Here is a 27,029-nt window from a genome sequence, read left to right as displayed (position 1 = left end):
TCACCGGCAGAGTGGATGCTCTGCCTGAAGCCGGTGCCTGGACGGAGGCCCGCGGGGCCGTGTCACCCACGTGGCGTAACGCAGGTCCTTATGTCCCGGCCGTTTATCTGTCACCCCCGCTTCCTGCTGCCCTTGTGCCTGCTGCTAAGAGCCCTTCTCCCTGCTCATTTGCTGAGGTTCCCCGCGGCTTTGAGTGAAACCGCTAGGATGCTGGGAGCTGACGCACACGCAGGCTCTCAGCTAATGAGGGTGACACAGACACGCAGAGATCATACAGAGACACACAGAGATCATACAGACACGCAGAGATGACATAGAGATGCATAGAGATCATACAGACACGCTGAGATGAGACACGCAGAGATTATACAGACACGCTGAGATGAGATACGCAAAGATCATACAGACACGCTGAGATGAGATACGCAAAGATCATACAGACACGCTGAGATGAGACACGCAGAGATTATACAGACACACTGAGATGACAGACACGCAGAGATCATACAGACACGCTGAGATGAGATACGCAAAGATCATACAGACACGCTGAGATGAGACACGCAGAGATCATACAGACACGCTGAGATGACAGACACGCAGAGATCATACAGACACGCTGAGATGAGACACGCAGAGATCATACAGACACGCAGAGACCATACAGACACTCAGAGATGACACAGACACGCAGAGATCATACAGACACGCAAAGATGACATAGAGACACACAGAGATCATACAGACACGCAAAGATGACATAGAGACACGCAGGATACTGAGGGAGGCTCACAGCCCCTCGCAGCTGCATGGGGCCTGGCGCGTGGCCGTCGCTGCCCGGCTATCACGTTCCCTGAGGGGAGAGAGGAGGGGCTCTGAGACGGGGCGGGGAGACGAGGGGTCGTCACCAGGTGAGAACGTGGTGCCCAGGCAGCCCACGTGACTGACAGCGTGCTCTGTGGGATCTGCGTGCACACACGTCAGGTAGGGCCCTTTGTTACGTTACAGAATTGCCGTCAGCAGGTCTGGGTGGGGCCTGAGCGCCTTTGTGTCCCCCCGGCCATGGTGGCTGACCCAGGAGCAAGGTGCTGCGTGCTCACTGGCGGCTGCTCCTGATAAACCCCAGCTGTGCCCGACCCGTGAGGCCGGAAGGGGTGGCAGGCTGGAGGGACCTGTCAGCCTGGCGTGGGGACACGGGGGCTTCTGGGACAGCTGGCTGCGCTCCAGGTCGACTCCCCAAAACCTGGAGCCCAGCCCGTGCTCTACAGTGAACGAGGCCTCGGCCTGCCCGCCTGCCAGCTCGGGAGGCGCAGGGGCAGCTAGGGCTGGAGCGGCGCCGATGGGAGCCCTACACCTGCATCCGTCCCCTCCGGTGTCCGCCTTCCCCATCTCAACCTGAGATCTCCCCACCCCCCCCCCCCCCCCGCACCCGTTCCCTCTCCTCGTCCCTCTTTCCCCTCAACTCGCTGCTGCCACCCAGCCCCCAGTCCTCCTCCTCTGCGTCGGGCGTGGCCCCCTCGCCACGGCTCCTCGCTTCTCTCTGGGGAAGGGGGCACCCACGCCCGATGCCCTTTCTGCCTCCCTCCAAACTCCCGCCCCGGGAGTCTGACCACGTCTGTTCATCGCCACGGGGGGAGGGCGGTATCCCGCCTGAGCAGCGGTCCCTCAGCCGACCTCGCAGCCACGGTCCCCGGACCTGCCTCTGCCTCCACTTCCGTCAGAGGAGGTCCCGGCGGACGCGGGACAGACCGCCCTGCACAGAGCTCAGCTCGGAGACGGGCCGGGCCTGGCCTGGTCCTGCCGGTCACCACAGCCCGGGGCAAGCCACTGGCCGTCCCGGTCTCTGTCCATTCACCGGCAAATGGAGACGACGACAGTGTCACGGCGAGGACCGCGAACGCTCCGAGGCAGCGCGAGGCCGCTCGCTGATGCAGCAGCTGTGGCTGAAGGCCCGTCCGTCCCCAGCTGTACGGACGCTGACCGGGGGCTGCGAAGGGGCTGGCGGACTCTCCACGCGGGACAGTGCGTTCCCACCACGGGAGCCTGGCCTTCTGCGCCCTGGCTCAACCCTCCTGAATTAACATGTTGCACTTCAACTCGCAGCCACAGGCGAGGAGGAGCAGCAGCTGAGACTGAGCCGCACACGCGCACACCACAGGGCAGGGCCTCGAGCCGCCTGCACGGCCCTCTCAGCTCTGCACAAGCCCACACGCCTCAGTATTTCCTCATCTTGTCTTCGTGCTGTTCACCTACACGGCACACTTAGGTGTTCACATGACCAGTGAGCACCAGCCGGGCGTTTCCACGGCGCATCACCGGCTCACGGCCCAGGACTGAGCCTCCGGTGCCTGGCGCCGGCTACCCTCCTGTTTAGTTGGGGATTTTCCGTCTGGATGTTGGATCTGTTCGTAGCTCAGGGGTTGGCGGGGAAACGCTGCCTTGCCCCCATTTTCAGGGTTTTCGGTGCGGTCATTGCGGGCAGTTACGAACATCCGTCGTCTGTGGTGTCCGCGCATTTCCAAGGAGGCAGGACTTGTCTGGGGACTGGAGATGCCCAGCGTTAGAGCCGAGCAATGACTTTTGGAAAATGGGGTGTTGTGTGTGTGTAAGTAGAAACGAACACGGAGCTAAAATGTGAAGAGGTCTATGGTGCGTGCTGCTCCCCTAAGTGTGAAGTGGCTCTCCCACGCACAGGGTAGCTTCGGGGGTGCTGGGAAGAGTCACCGATGACGCTGCAACACTTAGTTTTCAAACTGTTCCCCTGCGGGCCTGTGAGTCAGCAACACCGTATCATAGATGATTCAGATTCAGAAACCGACGCTCCACATTTAAAGAAACATGACTTAAAGCAAGGTGAAAATTCTCCAAATAATTCAGAGAGTTCCCGGATCCGGATGAATGTCTGCCTTCCACCCCTTATCTTATTACATCACAATTATCTGCTATAACGTCCTCTCATTATTAATACCATGTTGTCTTTCTGTCCCTTTAAAACAGAAAACGCACCGTGTCCCCGAGATAACTGGCTGGTTACAATGAGCAGCCGCCGACGGACGACATCGGCGACGGGCAGGCCTGCAGGAGGCACGGGGCCTGCAGTTGTGAGAACATGAACCACAGCTTATTCCTGTGCTTTATGGATGGCTGTACCATTTCCACACGAACAACGTTCCGTCGAGAAACAACACCCACAGGTGAGCCGGAGGCTGGACGCCCCCCGAGGGCGCGGAGCAAACCTGCAACGTGGGCTGTGCAGCCAGTCGTCCCGGAGAGATCAGGGCCCTGGCCAGCGTGCCCAGTGGTCAGAGCGCCAGCCGGTGCCTCACCCTGTAAGGTTTGCTCCCCGTCCCCAGCGGGGTGCGTGTGGGAGGCAAGCGGCCGATGTCTCTCCCACATCCATGCTCTTCCCTCCCTCCCTCCCTCCCAATCTGTCTGAAAATCCATGGGGAAACCCCCCCCTCCCCCAGGGCGCAGGCAGCGTCCAGACCTCCTCAAAGACGAAGAAGAAAGAGCGGCCCTCACTGTTTGGGGTTTTGGATCTGGAAACCACACGTTCATGGCCAGGGAAAGGGATGGACAGCTGTTTAAAGATGCTGACCGGTCAGGCGCGTGAAGGGCACTCACCACCACGCGCACGCACACACACACACACACACACACACACACACACACACGGCCACGTTGGCACTGTCGCTGTCACAGGGTTAAAGTGGCCGAACACGAGAGAGAACACACGCAGGTGTTGGCGAGGCTCTTGACCGGGGCCCACGTCCAGGCGTCCTCCCACCCAGCTGCCACGGAGCCTCGCGTGAGAATGCGCTGCCCACGCATGAGGGGGTCTCAGCGGCCGACGCCCCGGGGAGGAGGCCTGTTGGCCTGAGGCTGTGCCTTCCTGGGCCCCAGTCGGGCCTGCCCACCCCGAGGAGCCGGCATGCTCCGGGGCGGACGCGTCCACAGGAAGATCCAAGTCAGACGTTCTGCCGTGACCGCGGCCGTGACCTCCACACCAAGGACAGTCAGTCAAGGTCAAAGTGCTTGAGGTTCAGTTCACACCAAACATGTTTCTCATCCGAGCGTGCGGTCACAGATCCTGCCAGTGCTGCCATCCCAGCTGGGAGGCACTGGGCGTGCGGTCACAGATCCTGCCCGTGCCGCCATCCCAGCCGGGAGGCACTGTGCGTGCGGTCACAGATCCTGCCAGTGCCGCCATCCCAGCCGGGAGGCACTGGGCGTGCGGTCACAGATCCTGCCAGTGCCGCCATCCCAGCCGGGAGGCACTGGGCGTGCGGTCACAGATCCTGCCAGTGCCACCATCCCAGCCGGGAGGCACTGGGCTTTATCTCTGAGGAGGCAGCCGTGAGCCGAGTCGAAGAGGAGGGTGGACCTGGGCTCGTGGCCGAGCCACGGAGAGGAGCCACTTCTGACCTGCATGTCTGGGAGCACGGAGTGGGTGTTTAAAATGATCTGCACAAACACAGAATCTCTTCCATCCCTTTCGGTCCACAATAAACAAAGCGTGCTTTTTTCCTCCGACATTTTTGTGCACTGCTCATTAAATCGCCGTTAAAATGCACAGAAATAACATGCATTTCCACAGCGTGGCGCCCCGAGCGTTCCGTGGGAAATGGGAGCGCCTGCGGGCGGTGGGCTCCTGCATGTCTCCGAGCAATTACATTCTAGGGGCGTCTAACGAAGCTGTAAGAACTCCTCTCATCAACACTGCAAACACAGGGCTTAAGTGCTTTAATGAGCGTATTAATAATTCACTCTAAAGTACCCTTCGCTTCTCTGATCTAAAGGCTGTGGCTCGGCGAGTTTCTGTGCCAACGGGGTTATTTTAAACAATTCTCTCAAAGAGAGCTCAGGGATTTTTAAAAAACATGTTTTTATTGATTTTTTTAGAGTGAGAGGAAGGAAAAAGGAGAGAGAGACAGAAACATCCATGACAGAGAAACATCCTCCATCGGCTGCCTCCTGCACGCCCCCTACTGGGGATCGAGCCCGCAACCCGGGCATGTGCCCTGACCAGAATCAAACCATGACGTCCTGGTCCACAGGCCGATGCTCAGCCACTGAGCCATGCCAGCCGGGCTTTAGGGATTTTTTTTTTTTTAATAAGAGATTTTAAACCTACGAAAGTAAATCAATCTTGCCATATTGCTGAAAATGAAACTTAAAAAATGGTGATTCTTGACCACTGGTCAAGGTCCAGTAAAAGAAAGTGACCCTTGTTGTGGACTGAACTGTGCCCCCCAAATTCCCGTGCTGAAGACCTAACCCCAACGTGCCTGTACCTGGAGACAGAACCCGTAGGGAGGTTAAAACAGGACACCAGGCCCAAAATGGAGTCGCTAACGCTAAGCCCCACGTCACTAAACCGAGACTTAATTTGTTTCCACGCTCCCAGAAATGGAATCTCAACCCAAGCAGTCGGGAATCTCGCCCGATCATCTGCCCAGTGGGCCCTCCAATGCCCGCAGGAAATGACCCTGAATAACCTTTATCGGCGTAGCTCCCAGCTACCGCTCCCTTCCGCCCGGAAACGTCTCTCCTTCACACACCTCCTCGGGGCTTTCTCTCTGAATGCTGCCCGATCCGAATCGGTTTTGCCCAGATGGAGGGAAAATATCTGCAAATCTCATCCAGAACTTTCACAACTCAACCACAAAAAGACAACCCGGTTTTAGAATGGGACGGGAGCTGGAATAAACATTTCTCCAGAGCGACACCCCAACGGACAGGAAACATGAGAAGGTGCTCCACGCCACCAGGGAAATGCCAATCAAAACCACACGAGACGCCACTTCACACCCACAGGAGGCGACCGTCTTCCAAAAATGAAAAATGACCACATTCCAGAAACCAGAGCCCGGCACGTTGCTGGTGGGATTATTAATGATTCCGCCTTCGTGAAAAGCAGTTTGTCGGTTCTCCATAAAGGTCGTCCTCAGGAGGTGATCGAGACAAGACACCCATTTTCTAACATAGAAATAGGGTGCCCACACCTGTTCAAGAAATAGATATTCCGCCCTGGATGGTTTGGCTCAGTGGATAGAGCGTCGGCCTGCGGACTCAAGGGTCCCAGGTTCGATTCCGGTCAAGGGCATGTACCTTGGTTGCGGGCACATCCCCAGTGGGGGGTGTGCAGGAGGCAGCTGATTGATGTTTCTCTCTCATTGATGTTTCTCTCTATCCCTCCCCCTTCCTCTCTGTAAAAAATCAATAAAATATATTTTTTTAAAAAAGAAAAAGAAAAGAAATAGATATTCTTACCAGGAAGACAGGCAATTTACTAAAGAGTTTTCTTAATAGGCTATTACTGTTTCTCCTCTACACTGCATATCATTCTAAAGAGGTATCCAAGGAAGGATCAAAATGATGCTATGAATAAGAGAAATTAAAATTCATCAAATTTTAAAAAAAAAAGGTAATCATAAAGTTACCTCGACCCAGAAAAGCTACCGCTAGATACATGCCCCCAAGAGTTGAAGGCGGGTTCTCAGATACACGCCCACGGGCGGACGGTCCTATCAGCGCTATTCACAGCAGCTGTTTAATGAGCTGCTGCAGGACGAGAAAGTTCTGGGGAAAGCTCACAGAATGTGAGCAAATGCAAAACGACTGAAATGTCCTCTTAAAACAGTTACGATGGTGAATTGCACATTATGTGTATTTTACCACAATTCATTTTTTAAGTCAACACACTGGTTTCAATCTCTCGTTTTAAATCCCTTCCTCATTTCAAGAAGCATTCTTGAAACATATCAAATTGTTTAATTTAAGCTAAAAATAAGGATTCATTTCAGCCGACTAAGCATTTTTACACGCGTCTTTGTCTGAACCAACCGGGAACGTGTGTGACTTGCCGTCAGCCCCGTGAGCGCCCACTCAGGCTGAGAGACCACAGCTCAGGCTGCACACCGACGAGGTGGCGGGAAGGCAGACCTCGGCGCACAGAGCACAGAGCTGAGCGTCTCAGGAAGGTTTATTTCCAGAGAAAGTGAGATTCTGGCTCAGATCTCTGTTCTACAACCTGACCCGAAGGCGGAGAGATGACAGACCCTGACTTATCTCCTTAAATCCCATATAGCGTCCTCTGCCCCCCTGCCCCTCCCCCAGCCCCACCCCACACACACACATGCTGGGGTGTTCATGGGAAGCCAGGTGCTGGGACTGCGGCCTCGTTGTCATGGTAACACAGTTTATTCCGAGCAGCCAGGATTGATATATTTTTAGGATGCTCAAACAAAAACCCTAATTGCTTCACGCAGACTCGAAGAAAGGTTAAGACTAGAGTCCATAATGGACACAGGAAGTGTCGACAGATCAAAAACGCAGCCGAGTGAGTTCCAAAGGCCCATTTTGTCCACAAACACCAGACTCAGCACCTGAGACACTAACCAGACGGCGTGTGCGGCTCCCGGGTCTCGCCACGTCACCTGACAGCCGGGAGGAGGACAGCACAGGGGTGCCGACCCTTACAGGCTCCGTAAGAAAGCCCCCAGATCCTACGCGTCAGACGCTCCTTCTCCCTGTCCCGCTGCGCCCGCCCCAGCCTGCCACACTCACACCTGCACACTCACACTTGTGCACTCACACACTTGCTCACACACTTACACACTCCCATTCATATACTCACACACACACTCGCACACTCACACTTGCACACTCACACACTTGATCACACACTTACACACTCCCATTCATATGCTCTCACACTCATTCACACACACTCACACTTGCACACTCACACACTTGCTCACACACTTACACACTCCCATTCATATGCTCTCACACTCACACACACACTCACACTCATACACACACTCACACTTGCACACTCACACACTTGATCACACACACACTCCCATTCATATACTCTCACACTCACACTCTCACACATTCACTCACACACTCACACACACACACTCACAGGAGCACCTCTCAGAACACAGGCCCCTCATCCTCTCCGGGCTGATGGCCGCCCAGGAGACGGGTGTGCTGAGCCAGGACTGGCTCTCCCATGCCCTCCGTGGCGTGTGTACGTGGGCAGGGGCTCCTTCACAACCCGCACTCACACCAGGAGAGGCCGCCCTCCCGAACGGCTCAGGAGGAGTGTGGACGAGTGTGAGTACCACCTCCCAGCCCCGCCCTCCTTCCCAGGCCCCCATTGCCAGGCCCGGGAGACCGTCAATGCTGGGACCGCGCCGGCCGCTGCCCAGGCCTCGGAGCAGGAGCCGCGTGTGAGCACCGGACTCGGCGGGGGGCTGGCTGCTGCCGGCTTGTCCTCGATGTGCCTGAGGCACGGGCCTGCACCGCACGGACTAAACTCCTCGCTCTCGCAGTCCAGGGCACATGACCTCCAAGGTGGACAGACGTGTGCCCAGGAGTGGGGAGACGCCTGCAGCCGGGCGTCCCCTCAGCCTGCCCCTCAGGGGCCGCTCGTCCTGGTTTCTGGAGAGAACGAGCAGCAGGAGGTCGCTCTGGAAATACCCGCCCCGCCAGCTGCACCCAGGCCCCCCGAGGAGCCACCTAAAGGCAGGGCGCCCCGACCAGAACCCTCCGTCGGCTCCTGGATAGAGGGACGCACCCGGAAACTCTCCACGTGGGGAGCAAGGCAGAAAGCAATTCTCTTCACACTTTGTTCCCAGGCTCTGGTTTTGTTTTCCCCGAAAATTGCTTCCAGGTTCCCAGCTGCCGAGCAGCTCCCTCGAGTCGAGCGGGGCCTCCCTCTGCCAGAGCCTCCTGCCTGTGTGGCTGGGGGACGGGCGGGAAGGGCGGGGCGGCCACCCCCGGGGAGCGTTCACAGGCCAAAGCCCGGAAGGCTCGGCGAGTTCACTGCCCACGAAGACACAAAGTTAAAAAATAAAAACAAAAACTAAGAGGCCCTCGGGGCCTCTCCTGACAGCTGCTCGCTCACCGCCAGGCTCTCCGGGCCCAGGGCCTGCTCACCGTGTGCGAGGCCTCCGGACCGAAGCAACCCTGTCTCTCATCTCCACCTCAGCACTGGCCCGTCCAAAGGCGATCCTCCTCCACAGAGGCCTCCAGCCGGCAGCACAGCACCTGTGGCTGAGCCCACTGGCCTGTCCTCCAAAAACCAACCCGAATAATGTCCTGCAACTGCTGGGCGGAGGAGGAGGAGAAGGAGGGAGAGGAGAAGGGGGAGGAGGGGGAGGAGAGGGGAAGGAGGGGGAGGAGGAGGATGGGGAGGAGGGGGAAGGGGGAGGAGGAGGTGGAGGAGGAGGTGAGGAGAGGGGAGAGGGAGGAGGGGGAAGGGGAGGAGAAGGAGGGGGAGGAAGGGGGAGGAAGGGGGAGAGGGAGGAGGAGGAGGAGGGGGAGGGGAGGAGGAGGAGGGGGAGGGGAGCAAGAGGAGAGGGAGGAGGGGGAGGGGAGGAAGGGGGAGGGGAAAAAGGGGAAGGAGAAGTGAGGAGGAGAAGGAGGAGGGGGGAGGGGAGGAGGGGGAGGAGGAGGAGGAGGAAGCTAGGGTGATGAGACACACAGGACCTCCTCATTAAGTCACATGGCCAATCGCTGGGAAGTGCAGATAGACACAGTCAAGGCCGGAAGAAGTGTCTGTGATGACGTGGTTCCTTGACGATGTGAGATGCAAAGGCCCCCTCACCAGACACGGGAACATACTCCTCCTCTCGGTCACATGGAAACAACCCTACCAACCACTTTTAACCAGATCAAAGCGAAAGGGTTCAGGCCGGGCCCTGAGGACTCTCCTCACCTTGGCCACCCCTCTCTGCCTGGAGGCAGGAGCAAGCTCAGCTCTGAAGGCCCAGGACGGGTTCGCTCTTCAAAGAAACCACCTGTTTCTTAGCTTCATGGCTCCCCTCATCCTGGCAAGGCTGAGCGTGCACAGCGCCTACATGGGGCGCTGCGGTCCTGGGGGAGGAGCTGTGGCTAAGCCGGCTCATGCCAGTTTCCTGGAACTTCAAGGTATTTTACGAGATGCTTTCCGGAGGAGGAACATTCTAGAAACATGAACAGAGGCTCAGACATGAGTTCTCCACGGGGCACTCTCGCTGGCCGCTCCCTCGGCGGTCTCACCGGTCACCTCCCTGACCCCTGCCAGGCCCAGGCCAGAGACCCTGAGCATCCTCGCAGCTCACTGGGTCCCCTCACGCCCACGTCACCGCCACCCTGACTGGCTCGTCACGTTGAGGCATCACAAGCACTTTGCACAAAAAGCCTCTTTGTTCAGACTAAGCTGCAGCTGGATCGGGTCAGCAAAAGCCACAGAGAAACAACACGCCTGCGAGGAGCGGGTCTCCCGGGAGCCACACCCTGGACTGCGCTGCCTGCAGCCCGCACACCGGACCCGTTTCCACGGGGGCAGGGCGGGGGGCAGGGCGGGGGCCACACCGCGGCGTGGGGGGAGGGGGGCTGCTCCTTGTTGTGTCTTCATTGTGCTCTCCCTTCCTGCGAAGAGCGAGCGGAGCACCGCGTTTGGCAGGAAATCTCTCCTTCCGTTTCCAGTTTCCTCAGATTTTGCAGACTTTGGCCCTGAACACACAAAACCAGACAAGCCCACAAGGCAACGTCCTTTGACAGAGAACTGTGTCTTCTCGCCTCGTCTACAGCCGCAGCCCCTGAGGTCTGGAACCAGATGAGAACCGTAAATCAGAACAAAGGACGGTTCAGGCTGTACGTCTGCGAGAAAATTCGCGCTGAAACCTGCGGCCTCCGCGCCCACGTGTGCTGAGCACAGCTGAAGACCACCCGAAGGACTGTGTGCGGGATTGTGTGCGTGCTTATATACAAGCACAACCAAGGGACACAGACACTGGGGGCGGGGGTAGGGGAGGCCGGGGGAAGGTCAATGGGGAGAAAAAGGAGACACGTGTACTACTATTTGTAATGCTTTAAACAATAAAATTAAATTAAAAATATAAATAAATAAAAATAAAAGCACATCACTGCAGCCTCGACCTTAAGTCTCAGTCTCCGACCCCACGCCACAGGCCCCGCCCACACCCGCTTCCCAGCGCTGCCCCGTCTCCCAGGGCCCTTTTCCTGGCTCAGGAAACACAATCACGTGGGCACTGACCACGGAACACAACACGCATGTAATCGGAGGGTTTTCTTCTGGGAAGCCAACCGGTACTGGCCCCTACAATCATCCTCACTCCCCGAGGGCTCATCCAGTGCGGCCACCACTGACTGTGAAGCTGGAACACACGAAGTTGCCTCTTTGTAGGTCAAAGAGCGATCTGTTATTTACAATTCCACACGGTCCCACTCCACGGCTGTCGCACCCTCTGGAAAGGGGGCAGCCAACGCTGCTTGGGGTGATTCCTGAGCGAGCAGGGGGTCTGGCCGCATCGTTACCCCAGCCGCAGGCAGTGAACGTGGTGGGACCCGCTCCTCCCCCGTCCGCGGGTCGAGGACGCGCCCGGGAGTTCGTGAAAACGCGCCTCCCTCGTCAGAGGCTCCGGGACGGGCCCGGACTCCGCCTTCCCCTCCAGGCCCACGGGATGCGGGTGCTGCGCCCGGGACCGCAGAGTGAGCAGGTGTTACAGGAAGTCCTCCTTCCCCGACCGGAACCCCTCCCCAGGCCCCGCCCCCAGCCCTCCCCTCGGCGCCTGGACGAGGCCCAGGTGTTGATGTAGCAAACACCTGAGGGGGGGCCTCGCCGGGAGGAAGGTGTGGGAGGCGCCGCGGAAGGACAGGCGGAGGCCAGGTTCCACGGGAGGCCGCGGGAGGAAGAGCTGTTTCCGCAGAGAAGTCGGAAAGGGCCCCCCGAGGAGCCACGAGGAGCAGGTTCTGGAAAACAGGGGGCTGACTGGGGAGGAGTGGGGTCCAGAGCAGGACTGGGGAGAGTGGGCGGGAGGGGCGGGGCCACCGCGCCTTGTTTCACCGCGTTCCCTTCCCTGAGCTCCAAGCTGTGGTGCATTTTTTATAAATTGAAGGCAACCCCCCCCCACCGCACCCCCGACCAGCACAGAGGCCCGGGGCCTGGCTTTGCTGCGGCCGGTGGTCCCCAAACCCGCAGTGGGTCCGAGCAGTGCCTGTCCGGGTGCCAAAGGGGAAGACGCCACGTGGCAAGCAGAGATGCCAGGGCCTCGCTCTGAAGACAACTCGAAAGGCCGCGACCGTGTCTGGGCCGAGGAGTGCTGGCCCCCCGCCGCTGTCCGGACCGAGGCCGTCTCCGCCCGCGCTCTGCCCTGCGAAGTCTCCGGGCCGTGAGAGGCAGGAGGGCCCAGGCCGCTGTGCGCGTTCAAGCGCCTGTTCTCGGTCCCGTGACGCATCCAATAGGATGCACCCTCCTTCGTTCCCTTCCCCACGGCCCGGCCCGCGCGGCTGAGGCCGTGTCAGCACGCCGTGGCCTGACTGCAGCCACCAGCGCGGGTCCCACCCCATGCCTCGGAGAGGGAGGCAGCACCCACTGGGCGGCCTCCGAGTAAGCGCCTACGTGCGCCGGGCCCTGCCCACCTCACACCAGCCCGCCAGCACAGGCTTAGGATCCCGTTCACCCACCGAGGAAGGAACCGAATCTCCGGGCGCAGCCGCCTGCCCACGGCCACACGGAAACCGGCAAAACCGAGAACTGAACCCCTTTTGGTGCGGTCCGGGGCTCGCGTCTCCAGGCCGCCCCCAAGGGCAGTGATTCTCCTCTTTGCAGGCAGCTAAGTCCAATGACTGAGGAGCCAGAGGGACCGAGCCCATGGCGCGTACTTACGGGCTGGTCCTCGGGCGCCGCTGTCCTCCCGGGCGTCATGCAGAACCCCCTCCCCTCTCTCAGCTCCCACGGTCACGGCACGTGGCCACCTGCTCCCCCTGCAAGGGGCTGGGAGGCATCACGTGGGGGCTGGCCCCGCCCTGCGTCCCAGCTGAACCCAAGGAGGAGCAGCACTCACCTGGAGGCGGCAGCGAGGGATCCCTGCCGGGCATGCGCCCCGAGAGGACACATTTCCATCACAAGGCCCGCGCCATGCCTGTCACTCCACCAGGAAGGCGAATGCGAACTATTTTCCTAATCATGTTTAGACGTGTTTTGTCCAGCGCATAGTAAAGTCACATGACTGTCCACGTGTGCAAGTTGCAGGTTTGAGAAAATACCCATATACCTAATTCCTTTATGGCCCACATGCAGGTTCTCCTTTAGCTACCGCGAGACTGAACGCAGCCCCTTTTGGATAAACTCACTCCCCGTTACAGAGCCCTGGAGTGCGGAGACATCGATGGCACGTGACCTGGCTCAGGCGGGTTCACCACAGCCAGCCAATCAGAGCCTCGCGGGCTGGCTCCATTCACCACAGCCAGCCAATCAGAGCCTCTCGGGCTGGCTCTGTTCACCACAGCCAGCCAATCAGAGCCTCGCGGGCTGGCTTCATGTCACCACAGCCAGCCAATCAGAGCCTCGCGGGCTGGCTCTCTTCACCACAGCCAGCCAATCAGAGCCTCGCGGGCTGGCTCCATTCACCACAGCCAGCCAATCAGAGCCTCGCGGGCTGGCTTCATTTCACCACAGCCAGCCAATCAGAGCCTCGCGGGCTGGCTCCATTCACCACAGCCAGCCAATCAGAGCCTCGCGGCGTTGACAAGCGCTGCCTGGCGGCTCTTGAGCAGATTCCCGAAGACGAAGTAAAAGCTGCCTAACCACGCCCCTGCTCTGTTCCCGCATCAGAGCTGGCTGGGGTCAGACCGGCCACCCAGGGGCAGGTCCCGACCCCGCACCCTCAGGATGACCCGCAGACACTCAGGAGACAGGCTGTCCGAGCCAGGCCTGGGGCCAAGAGCCGGACTGGAGGCGGCGCTTTCCGCGTCTCCAGACTCGGAGCTGCCCCGCTAACTGGCGGGACCTTCGCGGGGGGCGGAGTTAACAGTTGGGAGCCCCGCTGCCTGTTTCTTCTCAGGGTCAGAACGGGGTCGGGCCAGGAAAGTGGAACCGAATGGGAGTGTCTCGGCCTTCTTTGCCCACAGCGTGTTTCTCTTGCAGCAGCCTTGACAGAATGTCCTCCCTCCCTCCCTCCCTCCTTCCTTCATCTCTCCTTCCTCCCTCCCTCCCTCCTCCTTCCCTCCCTCCCTCCCTCCCTCCCTTCCTCCCTCCCTTCCTTCCTTCCTTCCTTCCTTCCTTTCTCGTTCCTTCCTTCCTCCCTTCCTTCCTCCCTCCCTCCCTCCTTCCTCTCTCCTTCCTCCCTCCTTCCTTCTGTCCTTCCTCCCGCCCACTCTGGGCCCAAGTGATGGTTTCACTGTTGACATGGAAACGGAAGGAGGACCGGAGGAGCAGCTTTAGGATTGGGCTCCGGCCCTGACTAAGCGGCCCACCCACTCACGACTCACGACTCAGCGCAGGGCACTGGCTTCGGATGCAGGTCTGAGAGAGAGGCAGTCGGAAGCCCACCAGACCTCGTGGATCCAGGAGGGCTGCCTCTCTCCCCTCATTCTTCACCAGGAGAGGCCATGCCTTCCCCGGAGATGCTGGAGAACTAGCCGGGACCCAACAGGCTGCGTCACCCAGGAGTGGCATCGGCGCCTGGGGGAGAGGGGTGTCTGCGGGCCCCGGGGAGCAGAAGCGGGTTCGGCTGAACCAGAGAGTTCACAGAGTTTCACGACTCCAGTCCCAAGCCACGTGGGGAGGAGCCTGGGCTGGTGACACCCCTCGCGGGGGTGGGGGGCTGGGGGCTGGGGGGCTGGGGGCAGGGACCCCGCTGACCGCAGGGAGTGGAGAGAGAAGGAGACAGCGCTGCTCATGTAGCCGATCTCCTTCTTTCTGGGCCTGTGACATCCACTTCCCCGGGGGCCGCGGAGGCGTCCCGGGAAGAGACGAAAGGGAGACCACGTCCCTATTTCTCCAGAAAGAAGAAGTGTGGATTCTTCCTTCAACAGGAAAAACGAAATTGTGTCCAAAGTTTCCCTCTCAGGTCCTGTGTTACCTTGAAATGTGGTTCTGTTTAGACTTAATAGTCCAATTGTCCAAAGATTTCTCCGGAGCTGCTGTTCAAAGAAGCACAAGGTCATCCAGGGAGAAGCCCAAGGTCATCCAGGGAGAAGGAGGGTGGAGGGAAAAGTCAAAAAAGGTGCCTCAATTAGAGAAGCCCAGCCAACGTACCTCCACGGTGACCGGATTCCGTGAGCCCCGCGCGAATGCCGTGAAAGGGGCTGGGACGAGGAAGAGCCGCCAAAGCGGAGGCAGAGGAGCCTTCTTCCAGAGCTTGGCAAGACGCCCCGAGGCCCCATGTTGGTCGAGCCCCCTGAGCCAGCCCCTGAGCCGACTTTTTCAATGAGGCCCATCCTTTTTTTGTTTTTTAATCCTCACCCGAGGAGATTTTTTAAAGAGTGGAAGGGAAAGGGAAAGACAGAAATGTCGATGTGAGAGACACACACCCATTGGTTGCCCCGCTGCACGTGCCCCAACCAGGGCCTGGGCCCGGGAGGAGCCTGCAACCGAGGTACATGCCCTTGACCGGAATCAAACCCGGGACCCTTTGGTCCACAGGCCGATGCTCTATCCACTGAGCACACCAGCCAGGGCAACGAGGCCTGTCCTTGGGCGTGTTTCCTGGAGCCCAGTTTTAGCAGGAATCCTGCTGAGCCCAGTTAAAGGTCTCTCCGCCCTCAGAGCCTGACCTGTCTCCCCTCCCCCTGTGGCATGGGACCACCCTGGCTTCCTTCAGCTGGAATCTGGGGGAGTCCATTTAGCCAGAACCCCTTAGCCCCGGGGCCCCCTCCTGGTGGTTTTCCATCCCCTGACCCCCACTGTGCTCCGGGGCTACGAATTCCCACGGCCCCCGCTGTGTTCAGACTCAAGCCTATAGGAGAGGCCCAGACGAGGTCCCTCTTCCCTCACTGCCACCGTCTTGAATAAAATCTGGTTCCGCCACGTTAGCCCCTGTCCACTCTGGCTCTCCTTTGGCAGCCCGTCCCTTCGGCCGGCCTGTGTCTGTGTGGTGGTCTTATTTATGTTTTCTCCCACGTGCCCCATGAGGTTAGGTAAGGTTTCCCTCTGTTTTGCTCAGTTCCCAGCACCGCAATAGGCTCTCTGTAAATATTTATAGAGGGAATGAAAGTCCTTGAGAAGAAAAACATGGTGACTCTCCAAGCTGAGGCAGGAAATGAAACGTGGGAGCCCGTGAGGGCAGATGTGAGCCGCGTCCCCTTACTTCTTCTGCAGCGACGTCCACACCATCACAAGATGAACCTAAACCAAACCCGGGCCATGTTGTAGGCTGAGTAACAGCCCCCAAATATGCAGTCCTAACCCCTGTGGCCCCTGCCTTACCAGCAAGATGGACTTTGCTGTGCGATCAAGTTGAGGGTTCGAGATGGAGGCGGTACCTGGATGTTCTAGGTGGCCCGAGTGTAATCACAGGGCCCTCCAAGGGGAGACAGCGAGGGGGGCACCGACAGAAGAGAAGGAGGTGGGTGATGGCACGCAGAGGTCGGAAGGTGCGACCGGGATGGTGGTGAAGATGGACGAGGGGCCACCAGCCCAGCGCCGTGGGGAGCGGGATGTCTAGAAGCTGGGAAAGGCCAACCCGATCCCAGCCCCGAGTCTCCCGGGGAGCAGGCCAGCCACGCTCGGGTTCGGGGCCGTGAAACCGACTTGGGACTTGACCCCAGACTCTGAGAGAACAGGTGTGTCTCAGCCAGGAGAGGGCATTACAGCAGCCGTGGGGACGGAGGCAGACCAAAAACATCATCTCTCGGCAGCAGCCTCAGCCTCGGACACAGTGCGGCTTTGTCCAGCGGTACAGGCACCGCTCTGCCAGGCCCTCTGCGTTTGGGCTCTTTTTTTATAAATATACCAGAGGCCCGGTGCACAAAATTCGTGCACGGGTAAGGTCCCTAGGCCTGACTGGCGATCGGGGCCAATCGGGCCTTCTGGCTGCCAACTGGGGCTTCCCTTCCCCGGCTGCTGGCCGGGGCCTCCCCCTTCCAGCTGCCGGCTGCCAGCCAGGGTCTCCCTTCGGTCCACGCCATCCCCTGGTGATCAGCACACGTCATAGCGAGTGATAGAACTCCTGGTCTCCCAGTCCAACTCCCGCAGGGATACCTTGCATATTAGCCTTTTCTGTATACAGATTTTTATTGATTTCAGAGAGGAAGGGAGAGATAGAAACATCAATGATGAGAATCCTTGATCAGCTGCCTCCTGCACGCCCCCCACTGGGGATCAAGCCCACAACCCAGGCATGTGCCCTTGACCAGAATCGCACCCGGGACCCTTCAGTCTGCAGGCCGACGCGCCATCACGGAGCCACACCGGCTGGGCTGTGGGCTCCTTGAAGCTGCAATCACATCTCTGAGGGAGGGCCCTGTAGACCCCGATTCACAGGCATGGATGAGCACATGCAAAGCTCAAGTTGGAGGAAAACCAGAGTGTGTTCGGCCGACCTCCGCCTTCAATGTCTACAATGCACAGGGCTCTTTTATGCTTGGACATCTGGGGAGTGGGGGGCCACACCGTTACCACTCCTCCCGTCCGTTACCATCATATCCCTGCCTCCAGAGGGCTGTTTCCGACTGTCCCTGCTGGGCGGCTGGAACACCCGAGTCACAGACAGATGGAGGGCGTCCGGCAGGCCCACGGCAGAGCTGGGCACAGAGCCACGGCACGGCTGGCCGGGCCTGGCAATCACGTCACGTGTCACGTGCCGCCCTCTCTTCAAAGCGCCTGCCCCCCTTTCCTCTCTCCTGAGTCTCACAATGGTTTCAGGAGAGTAAAGCAAGTGCTACGACTTTCCTTTTTAAGATAAAGAGGCTGATGCCCAACTGGTCTTCTCCCTTCAAGTAGATCCTTCTCGGGGGGCTTTTTGGAAAGACGACCCCCCCCCCAATGCTCCCCGTGGCAGTGAGATCCCAGCGTGGAACTCTTCCATGTTTTCCTCATTGTTGCTCCCCTTCACGTGTTGTTAAGACCAGAAACCCAAGAGTCATTCCTAGTTCTTGTGCCTCTGACTCGCCCCAGCCCGTCCACGAGTCCTGTGGACTCTGCCGAGGATGGCTCTGCCTCACGCCTCCGGCCACCGCTGACAGCCCTGCGCCCGCCCACAGCTGCGCAGCTTGCCTGCCTCCCGGCCGGCTCCTTCCCCCGTGAGTCTAGTCTTGCCGCAGCAGCCGGTCAAAACCTTCTTAAATGAAGCAAATTGTGCCGTCCACCCCTGCTCAGATTTCTCATTGGCTTTCCGTCCCGGTCGGAGCTAGACGGGCCCACTCTGGGGCTCCGTCGCCTGCCCCTCCCACACCTGCCGGGCTCCATCCACCCAGGCCTCTCGCTGCTTTGGGGTTTGCTTCCAGGTGGTCCTTCCTCGGGTCTGTGCACTGGCGCTGCCTCCTCCTGGGACGCTCCCCCCAGATGTCCACAGAGCCCCTCCTCCCCAACTCGGTCCCTCTGCTCCAGCCCTGACCGGTGTGGCTCAGTGGATAGAGCGTCGGACTGCGGACTGAAGGGTCCCAGGTTCGATTCCGGTCAAGGGCATGTACCTTGGTTGCGGGCACATCCCCAGTGGGGGACGTGTCGGAGGCAGGTGATTGATGTTTCTAACTCTCTATCCCTCTCTGTAAAAAATCAATAAAATATATATATATTTTTTAAAGTCACCTCCACGGAGACTTCCCTGAATGTCCTGGCGACATTTGGCTGTGAACCACACCACCCAGCTCCATGCCCTGGCCTTTAACTTCTTCAGAGCCCTTGGTCCCACGGAAATAGATCATCTTCATTTTTACTGTAACAGTTATATTCCTATCTGTCCATTCACACTGACCCATAACTGGGTCTTTGTACCCACGTGTTTCTTTATTCTCTGACTCCTCTTTAGTGTTACCTCCACGGCAGCTTGCCCGTGTCCCTCACTCCAGGGTTCCCCCCGCGGTGCGTGAGCCCAGACGGGCGGATAAATAAGTGCGATTGAACCACGGCGCCTGCTGGGTGGCCTGTGCCTCCTGGGAGGCCCTGCTGACCTTCTGAGTTCGGCCTTTATCTTCGGGATCCGCCTTTAACTTGCCCGAAGCTCCTCTTGTTTATGGTTCTTATCACCTGAATCTGTATCGCCCCAAGGCCAGCTACCCACTTCAAGCACAGGCTGGAATCGATTCTTTTTCTACCTTTCAAACGTTGCACCCCGGCCCTCTATACCTAAGCACCCTGTTCTCAGAGCAGCCACACTCAGCCTGGCCTGCGACGCGCCACGGCGGCAGTGTTGCCACGAGGTTCCTCGCCACAGGACAGCCTCTGACCCCGCTCTCTCCTCATCTCTGTCTGCCCGGCCCCACCTCAGCTCCGGGCACAGGGCCAGCGGGGCTGGTGCAAAGTCCCCTCCTGTCCCTGCTGCCCATCAGCCACGGCCGCTGCTGCGTGAGCTGCAGAATCTCAGAAGGAAGATGAGAAAGTCTGCGTGATCCCTCCCTGACCGCAGGGCAGAGTCATCGCCGCAGGGATGAGAGCCTCTTCCGAGCTTCGCTGGGGTCTGCTGGTTGTTGGACCATCCCTGAAGGCTTTCCGAATGATTGACAGCAAGGGTCCTTCCTCGCACTTTACAGGAACCGCATTTGCATAATTGCATAAGGTGGTTCAGACTCAGCCTCCTCCTGGCGACAGGCCACCGCTGGCCTTACACCGCGATGGCGCGATGGCGAAGGAAAGCGCCTTCTGGACATCGCCTGCCACAGCGGGGAAGCAGCCTGCGTGTCAGAGCCCAAGGACTTGGACGATTTGCTTGCTGCTGGGTTCGTTCTTTGTGAAGGACGTGACCAGCCGGTGGTGAGGGCTCGTGTTACGTATAACATGGCCTCGGAGCTTTTGTTTCCACTTAGCGTTGGCTAAGGAGAGAAGAGCTCCCGTATCCTTGTGGTCCGCGCAACCAAACCGTCCTTGTTTTTTACATCGGTTCTCACCTCCTGTTCCGCGTGTGAACCCGCAGCTGCCCTCAGCGGCCAATCGGGAGAAAGTGGCGTTTCCCTATGGAGCCGGAATGCCTCTGGGCAGCTCAGAGCTCCAGCCACTTCAGTGAGTGGGTGTTGGGTGCAAACAGGACCTCCACTCTATGCAGAGCCAAGATGGAACTGAATCACGAGAAAGGATGAGCCTCGGTGAGGGGGGGGTGTCTGTTTAGGACACACACAGCGGACGTGGGAACAGGGAAAGCAGCCCGTTCTGGGAGCACAGCTTCCGAGATCAGCCAGTTCCCAGGTGACACGCAAATGGTGGAAACGTCTCGGAACAGAGGAAATGATCAGCGCCACGTGGTTGCCAGGCAACCCTCACCACGTACCTACTATGTGCCAGGCTCAGCCCTGAAAACAGCAGGAAAAGGACACACTGCGACTTCCTGCCTCAAAGCAACACCCCGTCTAAAGCCACAGCTCAGCCGAAACCGGTTTGGCTCAGTGGATAGAGCGTCGGCCTGCGGACTCAAGGGTCCCAGGTTCGAATCCGGTCAAGGGCACGTACCTTGGTTGCGGGCACATCCCCAGTAGGGGGTGTGCAAGAGGCAGCTGATCGATGTTTCTAACTCTCTATCCCTCTCTCTTCCTCTCCGTAAAAAATCAATAAAATATATTTAAAAAAAATAAAATAAAATAAAAAAATAAAGCCACAGCTCCTGGGGGAAGACAGCACACCCAGCAGGCTCACCGACTCCCCGTGGGACACGCGCCAGGGCACACACACCCACGGGACACCCTGGGCACAGCCAGGCAGACCTCGCGGCCTCACCAGCGCACCCAGCTGGCAGGTGGCCCAGGCTGCCAGCTGCCCTGCTCAGCCAAGACCCCAGCGGTGCTGCCCGCTCCTGGGCCTCCTCGCAGCCCCTCCTGGTGTCGTGGGAAGGTCTGCTCCCACGTGGTGAGGACATCAGAGCCCACCTCCCTCTCCCCCTCAGATCCAGTCCCCACCTGCCCACCCCCTCGAAGTCCTCTCGGGCAGAGCCCCCATTCGCACACCTGGCTCCCGGCGGCCTGTGCTCCATGCCTGATCTCACCTGGTGGAAGGAGGAGTGCGGGGGTGGAGGGTGGGAGAGGGAGTGATGAACCCCTTAGACCCGATTAGGACGAGTGGTCTGTATGCACACTTTCCCGCTGCCTACGAAACACGTAACAAAGGGCGGCCCACAGGAAACCGCCAAGAGGGACTCTTACCCTTTGGGACCGCCGGGAGGGACCGGGGAGTGTGTGCTCAGGGAAACGAGCCAGAGAAAGACAAGCATCACGTGATCTCACGCATCCGTGGAATCTAACGAACAAAATGAACGACCAACAATGTAAGACCCGAAGCAGGAGGCAGGAACAGACGGACACACCGCGGTGTGGGGTGTGGGGTGGGGGGCGGGGAGAGAGAAACCAAAGGACTCACACACTTACAGGCACAGCCCTCGGACACGGCACAGGGTGAAGACCAGGGGGAGGGTGGGGGGAGGAGGGGGAGGAGGTAAAGGGGAGACATCTGTAATACTATCAACAATAAAAATTTAAAATAAAAATAAATTACACAAAGAAAATGGCCGATGTCCAACCACCGTCGACAGGTGCATGTTTCCGTTCCATGGGGTTCGGCCGAAGGACGTAGCGACGATTCTCCGGCTGCGTTCTCCGGTCCCGCTTTCCGAGGGTTCGGAACCACTGGGACCAGCACTGCCCTTTGCAACTGTGTTCCTGTGGGAACCGGGGGTCGGCGTCTCCACCAGCCCTGACCACACGCGGATTCCGGACGCAACCCGTGCATCAGCCGCGCCGACGGCAAAGGATGCTCCTCCCTCCGCGAGGCCGGGGGACGACGCTGACCGGCATCACGAAGAGGAACACGGGAGCTTGCTTGGGCCTCCAGATGTCCCGCCCGGCCTCCTGGCTCCAAACGTGATCGTGATCGGAGGCTGGTGCTGAGCCAGGCCACCAGGGGCACGGGCCAGGATCCGCTGCCCGCGGCCGGGCGAAGCCACGGGCTGCCCGCGGAGACGGCGACGGGGCAGGGCTGAGGGTGGACAGGTGGGGAGGGGCGCTCCCACAGCGGTTCCGGCCACACCTGCCCCTTGTAATATCCGCGTCTGGATGCCGCCCGGCTGACGTGGCTCAGTGGTTGAGCATCAACCTATGAACCAGGAGGTCACGGTTTCATGCCCCGTGTGGGGCGTGCAGGAGGAAGCCAATCAGTGATTCCCCCTCATCATTGATGTTCCTATCTCGCTCTCCCTCTTCCTTCCTCTCTGAAATCAATGAAAATACATTTTAAAAATAAATAAATATTTTTTAAAAGCTTGATGCAGTGCACCCCCAGGGATCCTGGTGCCTGACTGGAGTCCACCCTGAGCACCCACATTTCTCCAAGGTCCCCGGGCAGTTCTAACGCAGCCACGTGGGAAACCACTGTTCTAAATATTAGTTTCAAACCAGGAGGTGGATTCACGGCGGGGGGCAGGGAGTATAAATAGCATCTGTGGGTCCAAGATGAGCTCTGGATGTCACCAGAAGGCGAGGCCAGGGGTCAAGTCCATGGGGGGGAGGGGTGCAGGCTGCAAGGACCTGCCCACAGCGAGGAGGTGCCCACAGCCAGGACCTGCCTACAGCCAGGAGGTGCCCACAGCCAGGAGGTGCCCACAGCGAGGAGGTGCCCACAGCCTGGAGCCCAGCGGAAAGGGCCGACTTCGAGGTGAGAACCCACCGTCTCCCTCCTCCATCTGCCTCCTTTAGCTCTGCTCTTAGAAACTGCAAGTGCGAGTCCCACCCCACCAGCAGGGGGACGGGGACAAGGCCGTGTGGCCGGGTCAGGGGTCGTCTGCCCAGCGCCGTGTGGCTACCTCAGGGTCAGTAGCTCGGACCGTGAGGACTGATTCGTTTCTGTTCAAACAGCTGCTGACGGAGCGATTCATCTCCGAACTCTGTCTTCCGACCAAAACCGGTGAAGAGACGTCACAGCTCAGACGCTTCGCCAGCATCAGCGCGCAGCCTGCACACGTGCGCTGTCTTCCTGAAACGTTGGTGCGGCCACAACAGAAAGCCACGCACAGCAAGAGGGAGGTGTCTCCCACCGGGCCACCGCGGAGGAGCACGGGGCCCTTGTCTTGGGGTCTCTGCTCCCCACCTTCTGAGCCGACGCCCAGGAACTGTGAACAGCCAGCGAATGGCGTGGCAGAGGCCAGAGCCCACATGGCAGCTCTGAGCGGAGCCAGGCGGCCCGGGAAGCCAGGCTGCTGGGTCCGGAGCAGGGATTAGGGGGCGAGCTGACCCGTGGGCCGTCCCGGTCACCGCGGCCGTGGCTGGCTCTCAGGCCTCAGTGCTCGTGCCTGTAGTGCAGCAAAGGCCATCGACTGCCCCGTGGAAGAGGGGGGACGTCTCTACGGGGGCCCCAAAGCCACGTCACGGCTGGGAGACCCCTCAGACGTGGCTCCCTGGGGCCCGCTCCCCAGGGGGTCTCTCTCTCTGGCTGTTTAGCTCTGTGTGGAGGTCAGTCCTTGACTCGGTGAGACTCCTGGGAGAAGAGACGGGCTGTGGGCCTCACTTCCCGCCAGACAGACGTTCTCCTCAGAGCTTAACCCAGCAGTGTGAAACATCCAATTAAAACGTGACTGTCGCCCGGCCCGCGTGGCTCAGTGGCTGAGCATCGACCTAGGAACCACGAGGTCAGGGTTCAATTCCCGGTCCGGGCACAGGCCCGGGTTGGGGGCTCCATCCCCAGTGTGGGGCGTGCAGGAGGCAGCCGATCCCTGATTCTCTCTCATCATGGATGTTTCCACCTCTCTCCCTCTCCCTTCCTCTCTGAGATCAACAAAAAGATGTTTTTAAGTTGATGTAAATTTGAGTGTGAAGACGGAGAGGGGGACTTGCTTCTCCCTTGAGTAGAGGCTTGCTTGCTGGGCTCCGGGACTCCCAGCTCCCACGGAAGAACGCTGCTGCCCCCTAGGGGAGGACCCAGGAGCACGTTCCAGTCCCGGGCTCTGACAGGGGGAGGGGTGCTGGGTCCTGCTCTGCTCTCCGAGTTAACTGGGGGACAGGGAAGGTTAACCTATGACCCGGCCTCTCTGGTCAGACCTACCTCCCTGCCCACCCCTTCTCTGAATCACAGCAAGGCAAGGGAAGCTCGAGGTAAACTGTAATCCAAGGCAATTCCTTTGTGTGTGTTTTAAATACGAAATTTTACAAGTGCAGTCGACGCTGATGAAATGGGGTGTGAGAGCAGAGTGGAAAGAGGGGCTCGGCCCACTGCCCGGCAGGTGCTGGAGAAGCTGGGCCTGGGCGGGAGGGGGGCAGGGTCCCCGTTAGAGCTCCCCTATCGACAAAGAGGCTTCGTGTCGTAATCCAGCCTGTGAACCTGGAAGATCAAAGTGTTTTTAAAGGTCAGGTCAAATATATTATTTTAAAACGGCCCGGCCGTGTGGCTCCGTGGTTGAGTGTCGACCTACGAACCAGGAGGCCACGGTTGGATTCCCGGTCAGGGCACAGGCCCGGGTTGCGGGTTCGATCCCCAGTGGGGGGCCTGCAGGAGGCGGCCGATCCATGATTCTCTCTCATCATCGATGTTTCTCTCTCTCTCTCCTCCCTTCATCTCTGAAATCAATAAAAAACTTCTTTTTAAAGTGAAGTTTGTGGAGTCAGATTTCCCATAAGAGCAGCGTTTGAGAAGGAAGCGTTCAGCTCGGTGGAGGAAATGGACCGGAGGGTTGAGGGGGCGGAGCGTCTGTCGGCGGCTGCTCCCCCGGCTGCCTCCCGCCTGTCTGGCTTGGCATCCGCGCTGCACACCCGTCCCCAGAGGCTCCCCAACCGTGTGGGCTGCCTAATTACAGTAATGCGGGGCGGCACAGCCCATTTTCTCTTTACGAGGAAGGCCCGAGTGATCGACATAACCATCGTCATCATTGATACCGCGAAGGAACGCCGCCCGGACGTGCTGGGCCGGGGCGGAGGGGACGGGGCGGGGCCGCGGGGCCTTTAAATCCCAGCCATCAGCCCGGGCCCCATCCGCAGGCCGCTCTGGCCTGGCGTTCCCTCACACCAGCGCCCCGCGTCACTCCCCACTCACTGCCACCTGCCTGGCCGGCACCATGTCCGACGGCGAGCTCTCGGCCTTGGTGGTGGACAACGGGTCGGGGGTGTGCAAGGCCGGCTTCGGCGGCGACGACGCGCCCCGGGCCGTGTTCCCCTGCATGGTGGGGCGGCCCCGGCACCGGGGCGTCATGGTGGGCATGGGGCAGAAGGACTCCTACGTGGGCGACGAGGCCCAGAGCAAGCGCGGCGTCCTGACCCTGCGGTACCCCATCGAGCACGGCGTCGTCACCGACTGGGACGACATGGAGAAGATCTGGCACCACACCTTCTACAACGAGCTGCGCGTGGCCCCCGAGGAGCACCCGGTGCTGCTGACCGAGGCCCCCCTGAACCCCAAGATCAACCGGGAGAAGATGACCCAGATCATGTTCGAGGCCTTCGACACCCCGGCCATGTACGTGGCCATCCAGGCCGTGCTGTCCCTGTACGCCTCGGGCCGCACCACGGGCATCGTCATGGACTCCGGGGACGGGGTCACGCACACCGTGCCCATCTACGAGGGCTACGCCCTCCCCCACGCCATCCTGCGCCTGGACCTGGCCGGCCGGGACCTGACCGACTACCTCATGAAGATCCTCACGGAGCGGGGCTACAGCTTCACCACCACGGCCGAGCGGGAGATCGTGCGCGACGTCAAGGAGAAGCTGTGCTACGTGGCCCTGGACTTCGAGCAGGAGATGGCCAGCGCGGCCGCGTCCCCCTCGCTGGAGCGGAGCTACGAGCTGCCCGACGGGCAGGTGATCACGCTGGGGAGCGAGCGGTTCCGGTGCCCCGAGGCCCTGTTCCAGCCCTCCCTCCTGGGCCTCGAGTCGCGGGGCATCCACGCCGCGGCCTTGAGCTCCATCCTGCGGTGCGACGTGGACATCCGCCGGGACCTGTACGCCAACACCGTGCTGTCCGGGGGCAGCACCATGTTCCCGGGCATCGCCGACCGCATGCAGCAGGAGGTGGCCGGCCTGGCCCCCGGCACCATGAAGGTCAAGGTCATCGCGCCCCCCGAGAGGAAGTACTCCGTGTGGATCGGCGGCTCCATCCTGGCCTCGCTGTCCACCTTCCAGCAGATGTGGATCAGCAAGCAGGAGTACGACGAGGCCGGCCCGCCCGTGGTGCACAGGAAGTGCTTCTGAGGGCCTCCCGCCCGCGTCCCTGGCCCTGTCCCCGGCCACCACGATGGCGCCGCCCCTGTCTGCGCTGAGGGGAGTCCATGCTGCCCGTGCAAACCTCAAACTCGGCTCCACCCTGGCCGAGGGGCCCCGCCCAGCTGACCACATGGCCTCTGTCCCCCCGGAGAATCCCACGGAAATCAGGGCGAGGAGAGGGACCCGGGGAAACGCTCCTTCGCCTGGAGAACCAGCATCTCCCAGCTTTCACGCCGGTTCTCGCGGGACACAGAGCAGCAGCGATGCGGTGAGACGTGCGTCCGCGTGGCCAGCCAGTCCTGGGTTTAGAATTAGTGTTTCCGATTTATTTTACTTCTTTGTGTAGAGATCGCGCGATGAGGGTCAGTGACATCTGTCCACGCGCGAGCACCAGGGAGATAAAGGAGCAGAGGGTCCGATGACCCCGGTGACCTGGCGGGCGGGTGCGATTTCTCCCTCCCCAGCGGTCGCTGTCTTAGGGGCCCCATCGCTCCGTCCTTCCCTCTTATTAAAGCAGCATCATGAGAAGCAGTGTCCCCTCTGCTCATCCATCAGCGAAGTGCTCGGAGCGGAGTGGAGATCCGCGGGCAGACGCGTCGTCCATGTCATGCTGATTGGGCTCCATTCTACCCATAAAGCAGGGGGCTGCGCTTTTATAATAGGGAGACACTGTCCTATCAGATGCGCCGCGGCTCGACCCTCTATCCCGACGTCTCCCCGGAGAGCACGGGTCCTGAGCGGTCTCTGTGGGCCGTGACTTGGGTGTTTCTCTTCTCAAGAATTTCACGGTGGGTCACGTCGCTGCCGCACCCCGTACGTCACAAATTCTAGTCCCAGCAGCCATTCCGGTGTCCCTCCTGGAAAGATTTTGGAATAATTCTGCTTCCTTGTCCAGTAGCTAAA

General features: G+C 59.6%; 1 protein-coding gene across 1 annotated transcript; it reads left to right on the top strand.

The window, feature by feature from the left end:
* Positions 1 to 24,983: 24,983 nt before the first annotated feature.
* Positions 24,984 to 26,114, top strand: ACTBL2 (actin beta like 2; the record flags this gene model as incomplete). The annotated part of the gene is made up of 1 exon (XM_079780798.1): positions 24,984 to 26,114. One exon carries the CDS (start codon positions 24,984 to 24,986, stop codon positions 26,112 to 26,114), a length of 1,131 nt encoding a protein of 376 aa, XP_079636924.1.
* Positions 26,115 to 27,029: the final 915 nt, after the last annotated feature.

Source organism: Cnephaeus nilssonii, assembly GCF_951640355.1.
Source record: "Cnephaeus nilssonii genome assembly, chromosome: 2".
NCBI classification, from domain to species: Eukaryota; Metazoa; Chordata; class Mammalia; order Chiroptera; family Vespertilionidae; genus Cnephaeus; species Cnephaeus nilssonii.
Note: the sequence above shows the minus strand (reverse complement) of the source record. Positions and strands in the feature narration are given on the sequence as shown.